Source organism: Carcharhinus amblyrhynchos, chromosome 9 (assembly GCF_965287045.1).
Source record: "Carcharhinus amblyrhynchos chromosome 9, sCarAmb.v2.hapA, whole genome shotgun sequence".
Taxonomy (NCBI): Eukaryota; Metazoa; Chordata; class Chondrichthyes; order Carcharhiniformes; family Carcharhinidae; genus Carcharhinus; species Carcharhinus amblyrhynchos.
In genome coordinates this window covers 73973361-73991068 of record NC_137332.1, presented here as the reverse complement: position 1 = coordinate 73991068, position 17708 = coordinate 73973361, and the positions used below count along the sequence as shown (strand labels likewise).

Sequence of the window (17708 nt, the reverse complement as noted above, 5' to 3'; positions counted from 1 at the left end):
GATTATTTGATAAACTAGAATTTAAAAAAACATCTCTGACATTGATAATTCCACTTAACTATGAGAAAGTCTTCTAGAACCAATAGATGCGCTAGTGAAGGACTCAAATGTTAGGTTTGTGATCTAACTGACAGTATCTGAAAAAGAAAAGGGGTGGGGAGTGAGGGGGGAGGACAGTGCTTTCATTTCCAATATCCTCAATATTGAAAAGGACAATTACCAGAGTTTCTCTGTCCAAGATGGAAGGAGGGAAATTTTATACCAGTAAGCCAATGCTTGGTAGTGGAAAAACTTCCAGAAGTCACAGGAAAAAGAAAACTAATCTTCACTTAAAATGGCATAATCAAAGATGACCAAGAAATTCTGTAAAGACAATTCACAGTTGCAAAATACAACTGAATTTAGAAAATATGCATGCAGTTGATGTTGTGAATATCGATTTTCAAAAGGCATTTGATACTGCAAAGGTTTGTTGATAAATATGAAACACTTGATGTTAAACATTAGAGGTTAAAGGACATTTTTTTCAGCCCGCAGGATCATTGCTCTCAATGTGCGTGTTCTGGACATTATAATGCAGAATCAGCAGACAGAACAAAACTGGGGAAAGTAATTGAGACAAAAGAGTGAACATGTCAGGAAGGATGCACAATGATTGGTAGATCAAAATCAGGTTTAATGTGGAGACATTTGAGGCAATCAACTCTGAAAGCAATAATAAATGGCAAAACTTAACAGATTAGAGAAACAGCGACTCTGAAGTGTTCGCACAAATACATCTTAAAAGGGGACAATAATATAAAGCTGAAAAAAAAATTTAATATCTTAACATTTCATAGAGCATAGGGTTCAATTGCAGGGGTAGTCATACTTACCCATAGTTACCAGGATAAGGTTGTATATATTAGTCAGGCTTGGAATGGTCACAGGGATGCTGCAGAAAAGACTGATTATGATAACAAAAACAAAGACTGATTATGATAACTCGGTGCTCTGGCAGCATTTGTGGAGACAGGAATAGAGTTAATGGGCAGGATTTTATAATGTGGGGTGGGTGAAAGGATTGCCCTAATGCTTTTGAGGTAGGAGGGGTCCTCTGTGTCCATGATGTTGGGGGGAGGGAGGGGAAGTTGACATTTCAGCACATTTTAAGGTGCCCTTAAAAGATGGCACCCTGTGGCCAGTTCAGTCAGGCCCTGCCAGACTGCCTGCACAAACCACGTCCCCAGATTCTCTGTGCACTGAGTGTCAGAAAATCTGGAGTGAAAACTCAGCTGAGCTGTCGGCGAAATAAATGCCAGTTTTCAGCCCAAAACTGACACACTGACAAATTTTGGAACAATTTTACCCAATGTAAACTGAGGAAGAGAGTGTAGAACTTCAAAAGGCATAGACAAGTTGGTGGAATGGGCAGATAAGTGGCAGATGAAGTTCAATTCATTTTGGTAGGAGGAACATAGAAAAATAGTATAAATAATATACAGGAGCAGAGGGGCCAGGGTGAATATATGCATTAGCCATTGAATGTGGCAGGGTAAGTTAAAAATGCAGTTAATAATGCATACAGTATCCTGGGCTTTATTAAAAAGGGTTCAGAATACAAGTGCAAAGAGGTTAAGCTGAACTTCAATAAGACACTAGTTAGATCTCAGCTAGAATACTGCCTACAGTGCTGGACGCCACACTATAGGAAGGAAGGATGTGAATACATTGGAGAATTGCAGAAGAGGTTTACAAAAATAGCTCCAGGAATGAGAAACTTCAGTTATGAGGATAGAGAGGAGAGGTTGGGACTATTCTCCTTGGACAGCAGGTGAAGAGATGTGAAAAAGATGTTCAAAAATCATGAGGGGGCTGGACATTCATAAAAGGATCTAAGACGAGAAGGCACAGAGTTAAAGTGATTTACAAAAGAAGCAAATGTTATGAGAGAATAAATTTTTTCACATAGCAAGTATTTTGGATCTGGAATTGTGGCGGAGGCAGGTTCAATGAGGCATTTCAGAAGGTATTAGATGATTATTTGAAGAGAAACAATGTGCAATGTTGCAGGAGAAGGCCATGAAATAATAATGATCATTCTAGAGCAGACATAGTGGGCTAAATGGTTTCCTTCTGCACTAACAATTCTGTGAATTGCAAAATACTGTGGAATATGACAATCTCATGTCCACAACAATAAGATTCCTGCATTAGGGCTCTACAAATGTCAAAAATATATTTCTACAAATTCTTGTAACATCTCTGGAAAATGAAAAAATTACTAATTACGGGCTACAACACCCATTTTAAAACATTGTCCTGGTGTTATAAACACACCTACTCATTTTTAAAAAATACATCAAGCCCCAACATTTTAGAAGGCATTAAAATAATGCCATACATCATTGTAACTTATACAGTGGACTTTGCAGCGTGCTTTTAAATTGGTATTTTTTTTATCCTTTACTCCTTGTTTCACACACTAGTTATCTCACACAAAGATAACTGGCAAGACAGCTTCTTTTGATATAATCCAATTATAAATAGGCTCAGCCCTATTTTACTTTGACTGGTTTATAGATTAGTGTCTCATCTTCATGCACAAAATCCCAGCTAGTTTTAATGAAAGTCAATCACCACTTGTGCTTGAATCAATCTGCTTAAGACACTTTTTTTAATGTTGTGTTAGATCATAGCAGTACAGATTGAAAGTATCTCCACATTGTTTATCCTTGCTATTCATAAGGCGTAGTCGATAGTTGACAATGTGTGATTAACAGTGCATGACACGGCAGTGACTCAAAGACATTCAGAGGACATCAGATCATAACAGTAAAACTCAGATTTGTTATCAGAACTGCTTATATTGTCCTTTTGGCAGGTCTGGAACTGTTAAGGGAAAATATTTCCTTTTGGCAGGTCTGTTTTTTCTAATACTGCTGATTGATGTTGTAACATCCAGCCTCACTGAATAGCAAGCTGCGAGATAGGAAACCAACAGTGGAATAAAATGCAGGAGGTGCTACTAACATTGGTCCAGGTAATTTCTGTTGACAGAGAAAAGTAAACCGATAACCCTAACAAAAAATAAATATCAATTGCTCAAATATAATTGCATGTATATATCTTAAACAGTCAAAATTTTGTACAGCACAATGGACCTGAATGTATATGGACCTTCTTAAAATCTTTTCTGTCACACACAAGCCATTGTTTTATATTGAAACTGATGAATCCAACTAAGATTAACACTGAATCAGCCATTATAGCTCTTCAGCTTCATAATGAAAGCAACAGGCAAGACCATGAGACACCTTTAAATACAGGACATATCCCCTGAGACAATGCAATTGTGTTTTTTTTTGCAGAGATTCAACACATTTCTCTCTTTTGGAAATATAATCTTCACCAGAATAAGCTGACAAAACAAACTAGGCTCATCGCTGAAACTTCCTCCGCCTCTTTCTACATTGTTTGCTGTCCACCTCCTCGACAATGTCTGGTGGCTCTGGTACAACAAACCCATTGGTAAGCTGATAATACACCACGGTCGAGTCCGAGTCAACAATGGCCAGGGTGAATTCCTTTGCACTTTGGTCACAGATGCACTCCATGATTCTTCTAATCCTAAAAACAAAAGCAACAAAATGTTAAGATACACTGCTTGCTTAGTCCATGCTAGAAATTAAAACATAGTTGTCTTAGAATCCTATGAAGGCAGCCATGCAATCCATCAAGTCTCACTGACCACAATCCCCATAATCCCATGCATTTAACCTAGCTAGCCCCCCGACACTAAAGGGCAATTTAACATGGCTAAACCATCTAATCCGCACATCTATGTGGAAGGAAACTGGAGCACCCAGAGGAAACCCACTCAGACATGGGGAGAATGTGCAAACTCCACATAGACAGTAACTCAATTGGGAATCGAGCCCAGGTCCCTGGCGCTGTGAGGCAATAGTGCTAACCACTGTGCCACTATCTACCCCTTTTTGTGTTTTTATAATCATACAAAAAGCACTAGGGTGGTCAGGAAAGCATCCATTAAGATACTTTCATGATGTTAAGACATGTTAAGCTTCAAAAACCTGAGACCCTCTTTCTTGACCCAAATAAATGGTGACAAACCTCTAACACACCCCAGTGGGAGAAACGCTCGGAACACAGTAATCTTCAAATTAACCAAGCTCAGATTTTTTTTTAACCTTTTTGTTAAAATCATTCATGGGATATGGCTAAAAAGTGAGGAGAAAAAAGTAATTCAGTGTATGTTCCTCAAAAATACGGCCATCTGGATTGATATATCTTTCCTAAACTATAAGCAGTGGAATATTTGGTAAACTAGAATTAAAAAACATTTCTGATATTGATAATTCCATTTAAAAAGAGAAAGTTCTGCACAGGTTGTAGAATCTTTCATTGATTTCAGAAAAGGCAAAACCATTTGCATTTCTTATAGGATTGACAGTGCAACACTTATACTGGAAGGGTACAGACACTGCATTAAAGGCACGGGCATTAGAAAAAAAACTGTAAAAATGAGCTCGCTGGACTGACTCCTCTGACTGACAGAATTTACTGGTGACAGATGTTTACAAAAGCATTCACAAGAGATGGATCATAAGAATGACAGATGTGAGAAATTGAAATTCCATAATTAACAATATGGTCTCTCGTGTTTTGATTCTGATCTCGTCTGCATCATCAAATTTCTTCTTTTATTGTTCAGGAAGGAGAAGGGAAAACATACAGTGGGATGTCAATTATAAAGAAAACATTTATTGGTTTACTTTACATGAAGTATTGTACACAAGTGAACAGAATACAGTTTAAGATGTAAAGTGAAGCAGTCGAGGCTTCCTCATTGAATGTTTTTAAGGCAAGGATAAATAAATATTTGAACAGTAAAGAAGTTAAGGGTTACCGTAAGCAGGTGGGTAACTGGAGCTGAGTCCACAAAAAGATTAGCCATGATCTTATTGAATGGCAGAGCAGGCTTGAGGAGCCACTTGGCCTACTCCTGCTCTTAGTTCTTATATTCTTAACTTGAGACAATCATCCATTCATTCTGACCATTCCAAATTCAAAAAAACTATTTAATTCTGCCTTTTCCCATAGAGAAATTGAGAGATTGAAAGAGGTAAAAAAAAAGAAAGTAAAATAATTAACTGACTCTCCACAGCTCCCTGCATTATGATTGGCTCACCAAGCTGTCAATCAAATACTACACAAAATAAAAAACATCCATTTTGTATTGTCACATATATTAGATTACATTGAAAAGTATTGTTTCTTGTACTATAAAGACAAAACATACTGTTTGTTGAGTAGATAGGGGAGAAGGAAAGGAGAGTGCAGAATATAGTGTTACAGTAGTTAGAGTTCAGTTTTAAGAGCATAGAATGCGAGTAAAAGATAGAATTGGGAGTATGCTGAGGACAGCTCACAAGAAGTCACCTTGCTCTGGCACCATCTTGAAAGTGGAAGCTAAGGCAGCCATTGTTAACTTGGCCCCCTGCTAATCCCCAAGAATTAAAAGTATTCAGACATTAAAGCTGCAAATATTATGTTGGACAACCCTCACTGAATCAAATTGCTTTAATGTGAGAGAATATACAATTCAAAGAACTTGTTCTTCCTGTATCCTGATTAATTTCTCCTATAAATTTCTGCACATCATGTTTTCTCAACGTAAGTTACTTTGCAAACCATAGTTAATTTTATGACAACACAATATAAATCAAACCAAATTCTCTACTTGGTGAAATACGCAAACATCTTGAAGCATTGCAGCTTAACAACAAAACAAAGTCTCAGCACCTGCTCTGGAATTCCCTCTTTGGACAGCGCCACCTTTTTCTACAAAATAACCGCTTCAAAACCTACCGCTTTGATGAAGGTTTTGACCACCTTGTTTGACGCATGTTTTCAGTGTTTTTTCCCCAGATTAGGTAACATGCATCGATTATTGCATTCCAAAAACAGGCTGACTCTTTATCTTTTTAGAAACTGAAAAAGGTTAACTTGCTTCTCATTTTGCAGGGTATTCCTCTTCCTACAACCCTCAACAGGTTTGCTGCTTTCAAATTCTGTTAGTTTAAAACAGGCTTGTCCAACCCATAGCGTACAGGCTCCTGAAGCCTTTGTAACCAGCTCATGTTCAAACTACAGATAGGTTCAATAAAAGATTCTGCAAGAAGTTATTCATCCAATAGGGTTGTACTATAGGCCCCTAATAGTCTGCGGGAAATTGAGGAGCAAATATGTAAGGAGATTACGGATAGCTCCAAGAAAAATAGGGTGATAATAGTTGGGGATTTTAATTTTCCCAAAATTGATCGGGACAGCCAAAGTAGTAGAGATTTGGATGTAGACAAATTTGTTGTGTATTCAGGAAGAATTTCTCATTCAGTATGTGGATGGCCTGACTAGAGAGTGGGCAAAACTTGACCTTTTCTTGGGAAATAAGGAAGGGCAGTTGACAGAAGTGTTAGTGAGGGACCACTCTGGAACCAGTGACCATAATTCTATTGGTTTTAAGATAGTTACGGAGAATGATAGAACTGGCCCAAAAGTTAAAATTCTAAATTGGGGCAAGGCCAATTTTGATGATATCAGGCAGAAACTTCAAAAGTTAATTGGGGGAGACCATGGGAAGGGAAAGGGACATCTGTTAAGTGGGAAGCTTTCAAAAGCATATTAACCAGTGTTCAGGGTAAGTACATTCCTCTTAGGAGTGAAGGGCAAGGCTGGTAGAAGTGTAGAACCCTGGATGATTCGGGATATTGAGGCGCTGGTCAAGAAGGAGGAGGCACATGACACGCATAGGCAGCTGAAATCAAGTGAATTCCTTGAAGAGCATGGGGGTGTAGGAGTAGAGATGAGAAAAATCAGGAGGGCAAAAGGGGACATGAGACTGTTTTAACAGATAAGGCAAGGGAGAATCCAAAGAGCTTCTACAAATATATAAAGGCCAAGAGAGTAACTATGAAGAGAGTAGGGCCTCTTAAGGATCAACAATGTAATCTAAGTGTGGATCCAAAAGAGATGAGCAAGATCTTCAATGAATATTTCTCATCACTATTTACTGTTGAGAAAAGCATGGATGTTAGGGAACTTGGGGAAATAGTGATGTCTTGAGGAGTGTACATATTACGGAGGTGGTGGTGCTGGAAGGAGGTCCTTGGGACCTGACGCATATCCCAGAACATTGTGGGAGGCTAGGGAAGAAATTGAGTGCCCTCCAGCAGAGATATTTGAATCATTTATAGTCACAAGTGAGGTGCCTGAACATGGTAAATATTGTGTCTTTGTTTAAAAAGGCCTGCAGGGAAAAGCCTGGGGACTACAGGCTGCTGAGCCTCACATCTGTGGCGAATAAGTTGTTAGAAGGTATTTTGAGAGACAGAATCTACCGGCATTTATAGATACAAGGAATGATTAGGGACAGTGAGCATGACTTTGTGAATGGAAAATCATGTCTCATAAATTTGATTGAGTTTTTTGATGAGGTAACCAAGAAGGTAGATGAGGGCAGTGTAATCCATGTTGTTTACATGGACTTTAGTAAGGTCTTTGACAAGGTACTGCCTAGTAGGTTGTTGCATAAGGTTAAATCTCACAAGATCCAGGGTGAGATATCTAAATGGATACAAAAGTGGCTTGATGACAGAAGCCAGAGGGTGGTTGTAGAGCGTTGTTTTTCAAACTGTAGGCCTGTGAACAGTGGTGTGCCTCAGGGATCGGCTCTGGGTCTACAGTTGTTTGCCATTTGTATTAATGATTTGGATGAGAGTTTAGGAGACGTGGTTAGTAAGTTTGCAAATGACACCAAGATTGGTGGCATTGTGGACAGTGAAGAAAGTTATCTTGGATTGCAACGGGATCTTGATCAATTGGGCAGATGGAATTTAATTTTAAATAAGTGCAAGGTGATGCATTTTGGTAGATCGAACCAGGGCAGGGCTTACTCAGTTAATATTAGGGCGTTGGGAAGAGTTACAAAACAAAGAAATTTAGGGGTACAGGCTCATAGTTCCTTGAAAGTAGAGTCCCAGATGGACAGATTGCTGAAGAAGGCATTTAGCATGCTTGGTTTCATTGGTCAGAACACTATATGCAGGAGTTGGAACGTCTTGTTGAAGTTGTACAAGACATTGGTAAGGCCACACTTGGAATACTGTGTACAGTTTTGGTCACTCTATTAGAGAAAGGATATTATTAAACTAGGAAGAATGCAGAAGAGATTTACTAGGATGCTACCTGGACTTGATGGCTTAAATTATAAGGAGAGGCTGGAAAGACTGGGACATTTTTCTCTGGAGCGTGGGAGGCTGAGGAATGATCTTATAGAGGTCTATAAAATAATGAGGGGCATAGATCAACTAGATGGTCAATATCTTTTCTCAAAGGTAGGGGAGTCTAAAACTAGAGGGCATAGGATTAAGCTGAGAGGGGAGAGATATAAAAGGGTCCAGAGGGGCAATTTTTTCACACAGAAGGTGGTGAGTATCTGGAACAAGCTGCCAGAGGTAGTAGTAGAGGCAGGAACAATTTTGTCTTTTAAAAAGCATTTAGACACATGGATAAGATGGGTACTGAGGGATATGGGCCAAATGGGGGCAACTGGGACTAGCTTAGGGGTTTGAAAAAAGGGTAGCATGAACAAGTTGGGCCAAAAGGCCTGTTTTCATGCTGTAAACCTCTGTGGTTCCAATCTAAAGCCAGTTCTTTCCCAATTTTACTGCTGATCAACACACAGGAGTAGAACAGTTTCGATTTGAGGAGCAGAGACAGGATACATGGCTTGTATGTTTCCAGAACATATGTTCTCTCTCTAGCACATCCTCCTCCACAAGCACCAGCTCCAGAAAAGATCACAGTAGTAAAGATGGCAGGCTGGACTAGGGAAGCTAGGAGCAAGAGCATCAGCCCTGTCTGGGGCAAATGGGGTCCCAGACAGGGTGGATGCTCTGGTCGAGAAAGCTTGTCTCCTTTCAGTATCCAAATTCATCTTTGGCAGAAAGACGTCCAAACCTCCCGGACCCGGGTGACGAGTGAGTGAGGCTATGCAAGAGAGTGTGTCTGGGTAAGTGGGTGGGCGAGAGTGAGAACCCAGAAACTGGAAGTGAGCCTGTAACACACACACATAAACCCTCTTGTCCTCCTGCTCCCTTTTATTAACGTAGCCACAAAGCAGGCTGGATGAGGAGGAAAGGCCAAACTGAAAGACAATCCACTTCTGATCCCCACTTTCATATGAATTCCACCGACGCTAGCTCAGAACGTGTGCCACCAAGGTCAGTGTGAGTTAAATGTAACTCTTCGCTTCATCCCTGGTGACCAGGTCTTGGGACCTAATCTGTCTTTTTAGCCCTTCTTCTTAAGCTAAAAGGCAAAAAATGGTTTAGTGGTTAGCTTAGGTGCTTAGCACGTCAATAGTCATTTTTATTAAATTACTTTTTTTTTTCCAAATGAACTTATTGCTTTGGCTTTTTTTTAAGTTCATGTTTGAAATGCCAAACCTCATCTTCCTGAAATTTGCTCATCAGGCTCTTGAGTGAGAAGAAATATTGAACTTTGATCGTTTCTCGCACCCCCCACATGGAAAGGCTTGACAAGCCTAGTTTAAAAGTGCTCTGCAGGCACGATATTGGGTATCGAATTTAATTAAAGATTAGCACCAGAGTGATGGGCATGTCCCAGTGCACTGGGTTTACTACAGAGCAGATTGCCTGCCATTAATATGCATTTCACAAGAACCAGATGTCTGCTCAGTTATGAAATGTATCATCCAATTTGATATCAAACATCAACTTCTTTTGACATGTAAATATCCATCTGCTGTGCTTGGCATTGGCCCAAAACTAGACTAGCACAAAGCTTTGAAATCTTATACAATTATTTAGTGTTTGCAACACAAACAGGCCATTCAGCCTGACTGGTCCATGCTGATTTTATGCTCCATACAACCCTCCTTTTTAACCCTTTTTATCTAATTCTAACAGCATAACCTTCCATTTTTCTACTTCATGTGCTTAAACACAGGAATACTGTTCATCTCAAATCGGAATTCCATATTGTAATCACTCTCTGGGTAAATAAGTTCCTCCTGAATTCCTTACTGAATATTTATAGCCCTCCATTTCGTTCTCTACACAAACTAAAACAGTTTCTTGATCTATGTCCTATCAACCATCTTTGTAATATTAAAGGCCTCTTATCACGCTGGCCTTACTCATGGGTCTACAATGCAATACTTTATCAAAAGTGTTTTGGAAATCCAAATATAATCCAGGTGAAGCAGGTGTTTCAAAAAGACAATGGGGCTCCAATCTTTGGCATTGTTGTGTATTTATATTAAAAAAATAGTATATGCAATGACCAAGATGAAGGCTTAATTGTTGGACAATGGATAGTTGTTTTGTCAAGTATTCCCAGGTCAAACATAACAGGTTAAATTAGAGCAAAGCCTTCTCTTTGTCACCTCTAATAGTGTGTCCATCCAAATTTAAGACAACTCGTACATGGCCTGAGTGAAATTTCTAACTCTCTACCAAATGTGGCACATTATTACATTCACTATCATACAAACCTTTTGCCTTTTGTCCTTTCCTATCCCCTTTCTCTGGCAGAAGTTCATCTCTTGCATCTTCCAGCATCAATGGAAGGTGATTAACCTGAAATGTTGATACTGTTTGACCTGATTATTTCCAGCATTTATCTTTTATTTCATGTTTCCAAGTGTTTGGTGCTACATTTATAGATGGTTTTGGAACCATATTCACTATAAAATTAAATCCACCTTTCTAAGCTTTATAGTCAGTGGAAAGATGAGACTTTATATGCAATATAATGTGGATAAATGCAAGGTTATCCACTTTAATGGCAAAAACAAAAAGATAGATTATCTGAATGGTAGCAGTTTAGGAAAAAAGTGCAACGTGACCTGGGTTTCACGGCAGAACAGTCACTGAAGATTGGCATGCAGGTACACCAAGCAGTGAGGAAAACTAATGGCATGCTGGCCTTCATAGCAAGAGGATTTGTGCATAGGAGTAAGCATGCCTTGCTGCAGTTACATAAGGTCTTGGTGAGGCCACATGTTGAGTATTGTGTGCCGTTTTGGTTTACTAGTCTGAGGAAGGACATTCTTGCTATTACAGGAAACCAGCAAAGGTACCAGACTGAATCCTGGAATGGCAGGATTGACATGGGAGAGACTGGGCTTGCACTCACTGGAATTTAGAAGAATGAGGGGGGATCCCAAAGAAACATAAAATCCTGATGGGATTGGATAGGCTGGATGCAGGAAGAATGTTCCTGATATTGGGGAAGTGCAGAACTAAGGGTCACAGTCCATGAATAAGGGGTAAGCCATTCAAGACTGAGATGAGGATGAGCTTCTTCACTCAGAGTTTTGAACCTGTGGAATTCTCTATCAAGGAAAGCTGTTAGGACAGTTCATTAGTTATATTCATGGCCCTTGTGGCTAAAGCGATCAAGGAACATGGAGAGAAATTGGGATACTAAAAAGTGCATGATCAACCATGATCGTATTGAATGGTAGTTCAGGCTCGAAGGGCCAAATGGCCTACTCCTGCACCTATTTTCTATGTTTAAAATCTATCAAGCTTTTGGTCACCTCATATCGTTTCATGGATTGATATCAAACTTTGAAGCTAGTGTTTCTGTGTACCTTACTGGAACATTTATCACATACAGTTCTCCATTCCATACATTCCTTGAACACAAGTTGGAAAGTAGTAAGGGAACAGAATGTACTCTGGGTGGAGGACTTCAATGTTCATCATTAAGAGCGGCTCAGTTGCACGATTATTGACCAAGCTTCGAAAAACATACCTGTCAGACTGGGTCTGCAGCAGGTGGTGAGGGAACCAACCAGAGGGAAAAATATACTTGAATCACCCTCACCAATCTGCCTGCCACAGATGTATCTGTCCATGACAGAATCGGTAGGAGCGACCACCACACACCCCTTATGGAGACAAAGTCCCAGCTTCACATTGAGGATACCCTCCATCATGTTGTGGGGCACTACCACCATGTTAAATGGAATAGACTTAAACAGACCCAGCAGCTCAAAATGGACATCCACAAGTTGCTGCAGGCTATCAGCAGCAGCAGAAATGTATTCAACCGTAACCTGTAACCTCATAAGGTGGCACATCCCTCACTCTACCATTACTATCAAGCCATGAGATCATCCCTGGTTCAATGAGGAGTGCAGGAGCATATGCAAGAAGCAGCACCAGGCATACCTAAACATGAGATGCCAACCTGATGAGGCTACAACACAGGGCTACCTGCAAGAGACAAAGCAATACAATCCCACGACGAACAAATTAAATCAAAGCTCTGTCACCCTGCGACATGCTGTCACAAATGGTAGTGGACAATCAATTAATTGACGATTCATTTTGGCCTCTTCCAGAGTCCCCCAACATCACAGATGCTACAATTGGTTAAATTATGCCTTAAATGTTACCTCTGGTATGAATCATTCACTTGACATTACTAGTTGAGGATGGCTGCAAATGCTTCAGCCTAATCTTTTGCACTAACATGCTGAACCATCATCACTGAGCTACCTCCTTTCATTGCTTGTTCAATTGTTCATCATCATTCACGACAGGATATGGTAGGACTGCAGAACTTTATCTGACCCACTGGTTGAGGGTATTGCTTAGCTCAGTTTAAAGCATGCTGCTGCCACTAATTTCATCAGGTTGGCATCTAAATTTTTAAGTATGTCTTGTATTGCTCAAGGCATGCTCTGAACACTCCTCATTGAACAAAGTGTGGGCCACTTCCTTGATCATAAAGATAGAATGAGGGATTTGCCAGACTATGAGGTTACATAAGAACATAAGAAATAGGAGCAGGAGTAGGCCATCTAGCCCTTCGAGCCTGCCACGCCATTCAATAAGATCATGGCTGATCTGTCGTGGCTCAGTTCCACATTCCCGCCTTCTCCCCATAACCCTTAATCCCCTCTCTTATCAAAAACCTATCAACCCGCGTCTTAAAAATATTTAGCGAGGTAGCCTCCACCACTTCGACGGGCAGAGGATTCCAGAGATTCACCACCCTTTGAGTGAAGAAGTTCCTCCTCAACTCCGTTCTAAACTGCACCCCCTTTATCTTGAGGCTGTGCCCCCTAGTCCTACTATCCTTTCTGAGTGGGAAGAGTCTCTCCACCTCTATCCTATCCATCCCATTCATCATCTTATATGTCTCAATGAGATCTCCCCTCATTCTTTTAAACTCTAACGAGTACAAGCCTAATTTATTCAGCCTCTCCTCATAGCTCAACCCCCTCAACTCCGGCATCAGCCTAGTAAACCTCCTCTGCACTCCCTCCAAGGCCGAAATATCCTTGCGTAAGTACGGCGCCCAAAACTGCACACAGTACTCCAGCTGCGGCCTCACCAATGCCCTATACAGCCACAGCAAGACCTCCCTACTTTTATATTCAATCCCCCTCGCTATGAAGGCCAGCATCCCATTCGCTTTCCTGACCACCTGCTGCACCTGCAAGCTGGGTTTTTGTGACTCATGCACAAGGACCCCGAGGTCCCTCTGCACCGTCGCCTGCTGCAGTTTTTCGCCACTTAAGTAATAACCCTTCCTACCATTATTCCTACCAAAGTGGACCACCTCGCACTTGCCAACATTAAATTCCATTTGCCATTTCCTGGCCCATTCGCCTAACTATCTAGATCCTTCTGCAGACTCTCCACACCCTCCGCGTGGAATACAATTCTGCCGTTGCCTCAATAGTATAATTTCCTCCTTTATGGCTAAGGCCTAGATATTAACATTGGCACAAAGTGAAAGGAGCTAGCTGGCTGGTCGGGTGCCAGAGTAAGCTTTTTCTTTCCTTGGAACATCGTCAACAAGGGACAGTACTGTAATGATTTAATACCAGTGCAAGGAGTGCCTTTCCTTCCAATTTCAGAGTTGAATTTTCAAAAAATTGAAGCTAGCTGGCACAGATTTTTAAATACATTTGTATAAAATGACAGTAAAAGTTGACAGTGAAATCACAACCTTTCAAAGTTTTTACTGTGTTCCCCAGCCAATTTAATGCATTTCAGTGGGCATCAGGTGAATTATTGGTCCAGATGTTCCCATCAAAGGCAACATTGTGGTTAATGGTGCACAGAACTTGAGGCAGGAGCAGCAGCAGATGGGAGGTAAAAATATCCAATAGCTGCAGTCTGAGCTGCACCACTCCATTAGCTTCACAAAATGGCATCTCACTGGTTTATCACTGCCATGCACTGAATGGCATGAAGTTGCTGTATTTGTGTGGTAAATATAAAAGTTGGTCTGTCCATTTCAATACAAATACCTCTTTAAAAATACAAACAAAGAATAAAATCAGCTCGGGAAACAGGCCCTTCGGCCCAACGAGCCCGTGCCGCCATCTCAACACCACCAGTCCACCTCTCTACCCACGACCCCTGTCTAATGTTTTATGGCCATCTAGATTGAGGGAACCTGAATTAGGGACAATTTATTCCTGCCAATCAGCCTAACAGCACATCTTTGGGGTGTGGGAGGAAACTGGAGCACCCAGAGAAAACCCACGCAAGCACGGGGAGAATGCGCAAACTCCCACAGACACCGGCCCAAATCCATGTGTCTGCACAGCAATCAGCGATAGTCACTGAGCTGTCGTCTTGCCCAGTATCGGCACACACTAACGACATGAAGCACAAGGCCAATCTCGAACAACCAAGAGCAGCCCCAGTACGACCCATCGTGTGTATGCCCCTTGTTGGACACGGTGTGTGTTTATTAGAAAATTCCTTTAGACATTAATTGCCATTGAAGTTTGGAAAATATCAAACATTTTTTTTAATTTCTCTCATCAACCAATCTTGTTTTCCCCCTCACTATTTGTATCTAATTTGACATTGAATTCCCCTACTCTAAAATACACTTCCTTTTTAGTCCTTGCGCTGTTCCTGCCACAATCCTCCAATGTGATTCATTAAGATGATACGCGGTTACTTTCCCTCTTCAAGCAGGTCCCAAGTACCATCACTATGACATTCATAGCTTACGCTTTCAGGAACATGCCTCACTAAAAGCTTAGACTTTAACATGCAAGGGCAAATCTAACTAATGGCAGATATCTTTAGATCTACCATGGCAGAATCTGTCTCACTTAACAGAACAGCAAGAAAGAGGTTTAAAATCAAAACCATCTGATGTAGGTCTAATTCAGGGAAAAGTGTATATTGCATAGACTTTTTTTTAAGAAAGGAGTGGAAAGAGGTTTACTTCAACTTGAACCTGTGAACGGAACAAACCTGACCCTGTGAAATAAAAATCAGAGGCCACATGGGGTGGCACGGTAGCACAGTGGTTAGCACTGCTGCTACACAGCTTCAGGGACCTGGGTTCGATTCCCAGCTTGGGTCACTGTCTGTGTGGAGTTTGCACATTCTCCTTGTGTCTGTGTGGGTTTCCTCTGGGTGCTCCGGTTTCCTCCCACAGTCCAAAGATGTGTGGGTTAGGTTGATTTGCCATGCTAAATTGTCCCTTAGTGTCCTGAGATGCGCAAATTAGTGGGTAAAATATGTAGAGATATGGGGGTACAGCCTGGGTCGGTTTGTGGTTGATGCAGATTTGATGGGCCGAATGGCCTCTTTCTGTACTGTAGGGTTTCTATGATTTCTATGACTGAATAATCAGAGAGGTTCTCAGTTCCATGACACCTGTTGCATGCAATACAATGGACTGAGTCTCCAGATGGTCAGGAAGTTCTGGGAATTGGGAAGGACATTTTACAAAGAAACTCGGGGGTGGGGGAAAAAAAACAAAGGTCACAACCATAAAGAGCAAGAAAACAGCACAATTTAGGAACTTCAAAAGGGGAAAAAAAACTCACACGCAGTCGTGATTCACCGGGAAGCTTCGTAAAAGTTAAAGAATGAATGGCTTTAAGATTTCTTCCTGAATTGATCAGATCCTGTATCAAAGAATGGATTTAAACATCAATTAAGAATGCAGGACGCAGTGGCCTATCTGGAAACAGAACATTTAAAGGAATGCAAAGCCTCACTGGGCTCTACAAAGCACAATGTCCAATTGTGGATATATTCTATGGAGCAGCTACCTTAGGCTGAAATTAAAACCAGTAGCTTGAAGAGGCATGCTCACTGTGCAGTTAAATAGACTACCGACTGATCGTAAACCTCTTAGTGAAATATTACATGAATCTTCTTCTGTTACACTATGTCTTTATGCTTCCAGCTTCAAATATTTGACAAAAGCATACTATGTCTTACTGCTTCCAACTGAAAATGTTTGACAAAAGCAACTGCTTTCAAATTACTGTGGACTTAAAAATATTGTAGAAATAAATCATGTTTAGACAGAACTGAGTGGGACACGTTCTGGAATGAAAGCATAGTGCAAATATAAAGTTGGAGGGGAAAAGAGATGTTTCGTTTAAGAATTCCATTCCATCTCTCTTCCCATACATGGTAGTGCACTAAAGCAGATTTTCATCTGGGTCCATAGTAATTCCTGGAGCAGGTCGCTAGGCAGTTACCAGGAGCTTACAGCTTGAGGTGCCCCACTCCATATTAAGCGTACCTGACCAGGAGTCTCTCCCACTCTTACCACCAGCCACTGGCACGTTGGAAGGTTTTTTCAGGTTGAAACACTCAACCTGTTTGACCACGTTATGAACACATATTCCTTGGCCATTAAGTCCATCAAGGAACCAGAACTTCTGGCTCAGAGCTAGGGACACTATCCACTGTACCAGAAGACCTCACTTAAAAATGCAACAGCAAAATTACTTATTAATGAGATGGACACAAATAAAAAGTGATTGGGCTGAATGAGGTTAGGATAGTGTCCATTCACAGTCTTTCCGTGCATACAGCTGGCAAGCTTAGATGTGGTCTTCCAACAGAATGGTGTACAAGCTATGTTGCACCTGGAGCCAGTCACTCAAAGTTTGTACGTGGTGAGTTTTGGAACATGAATCATAGGAAGCTGAAAGTGATTGTGGACTGATTGCCATAAGGATAGTAATTACATGGAGATAAGTATAAAAGGACATTCCTTTTTGTGATTTAAAGTACAAGTTGCGAACAAAAGTAGCATTTAGTTAATAGTGTTTTTAATCATTTGCTACAGCAAAAAATTTAAATTGTGAAATATTGTTGTCATATTTTGCAGCTAATAAGTGGAAGTTCATATATCTTTTTAAACATTATTGATCTCTACAAGATAGTAATAATACAGAGCAAGACAAAACAGGCTGAGTTAGAGTCTGGAACAAGTGCTGAAGCTGAAGGAGGAAATCTTGCAAAGGAATTGGAGGCTGGAGAAGGATTTTAAAGAAAGTGAGAGTGTTGGAACATGGTGAGATGTCTGACGAGTAAGAGGGAGGAGATCAATAAGCGACTTGGGAATATGGTTCACGTCACTATCATGGCGGTTTCAGCAGAGCAGGCAATGGAAGTGTAGGCAGGCGGAGAGGGTTCATTAACAACTCATGTTTATATATCACCTTCAATATAGTAAAAATTTCCAAGGCCCTTTACCAGGAGAATGATCAAACATTATGACACTGAGGCACAAAAAGAAATATGAGAACAGCTGGTCAAAAGCCTGATCAAGGGATTTTAAGGAGGACCTTAAAGGAAGAAAAAAATGTAGAGGCCCACAAG

The 17708-nt window shown here is 40.7% G+C and overlaps 1 protein-coding gene across 3 annotated transcripts in view; it reads right to left on the bottom strand.

The window, feature by feature from the left end:
• Window positions 1–2637: 2637 nt before the first annotated feature.
• Window positions 2638–17708, bottom strand: part of tsen15 (TSEN15 tRNA splicing endonuclease subunit) — a 46503-nt gene continuing 31432 nt past the window's right edge. The window contains exon 3 of one of the 3 annotated variants that reach the window (XM_080195931.1): window positions 2638–3609. In XM_080195931.1, coding sequence (XP_080052057.1) covers window positions 3299–3609 — 311 coding nt within the window. In that variant the 3' untranslated portion in view covers window positions 2638–3298. The remainder of the gene's footprint in view (window positions 3610–17708) is intronic. The other 2 variants (XM_080195930.1, XR_013887879.1) reach the window with 2 other exon arrangements.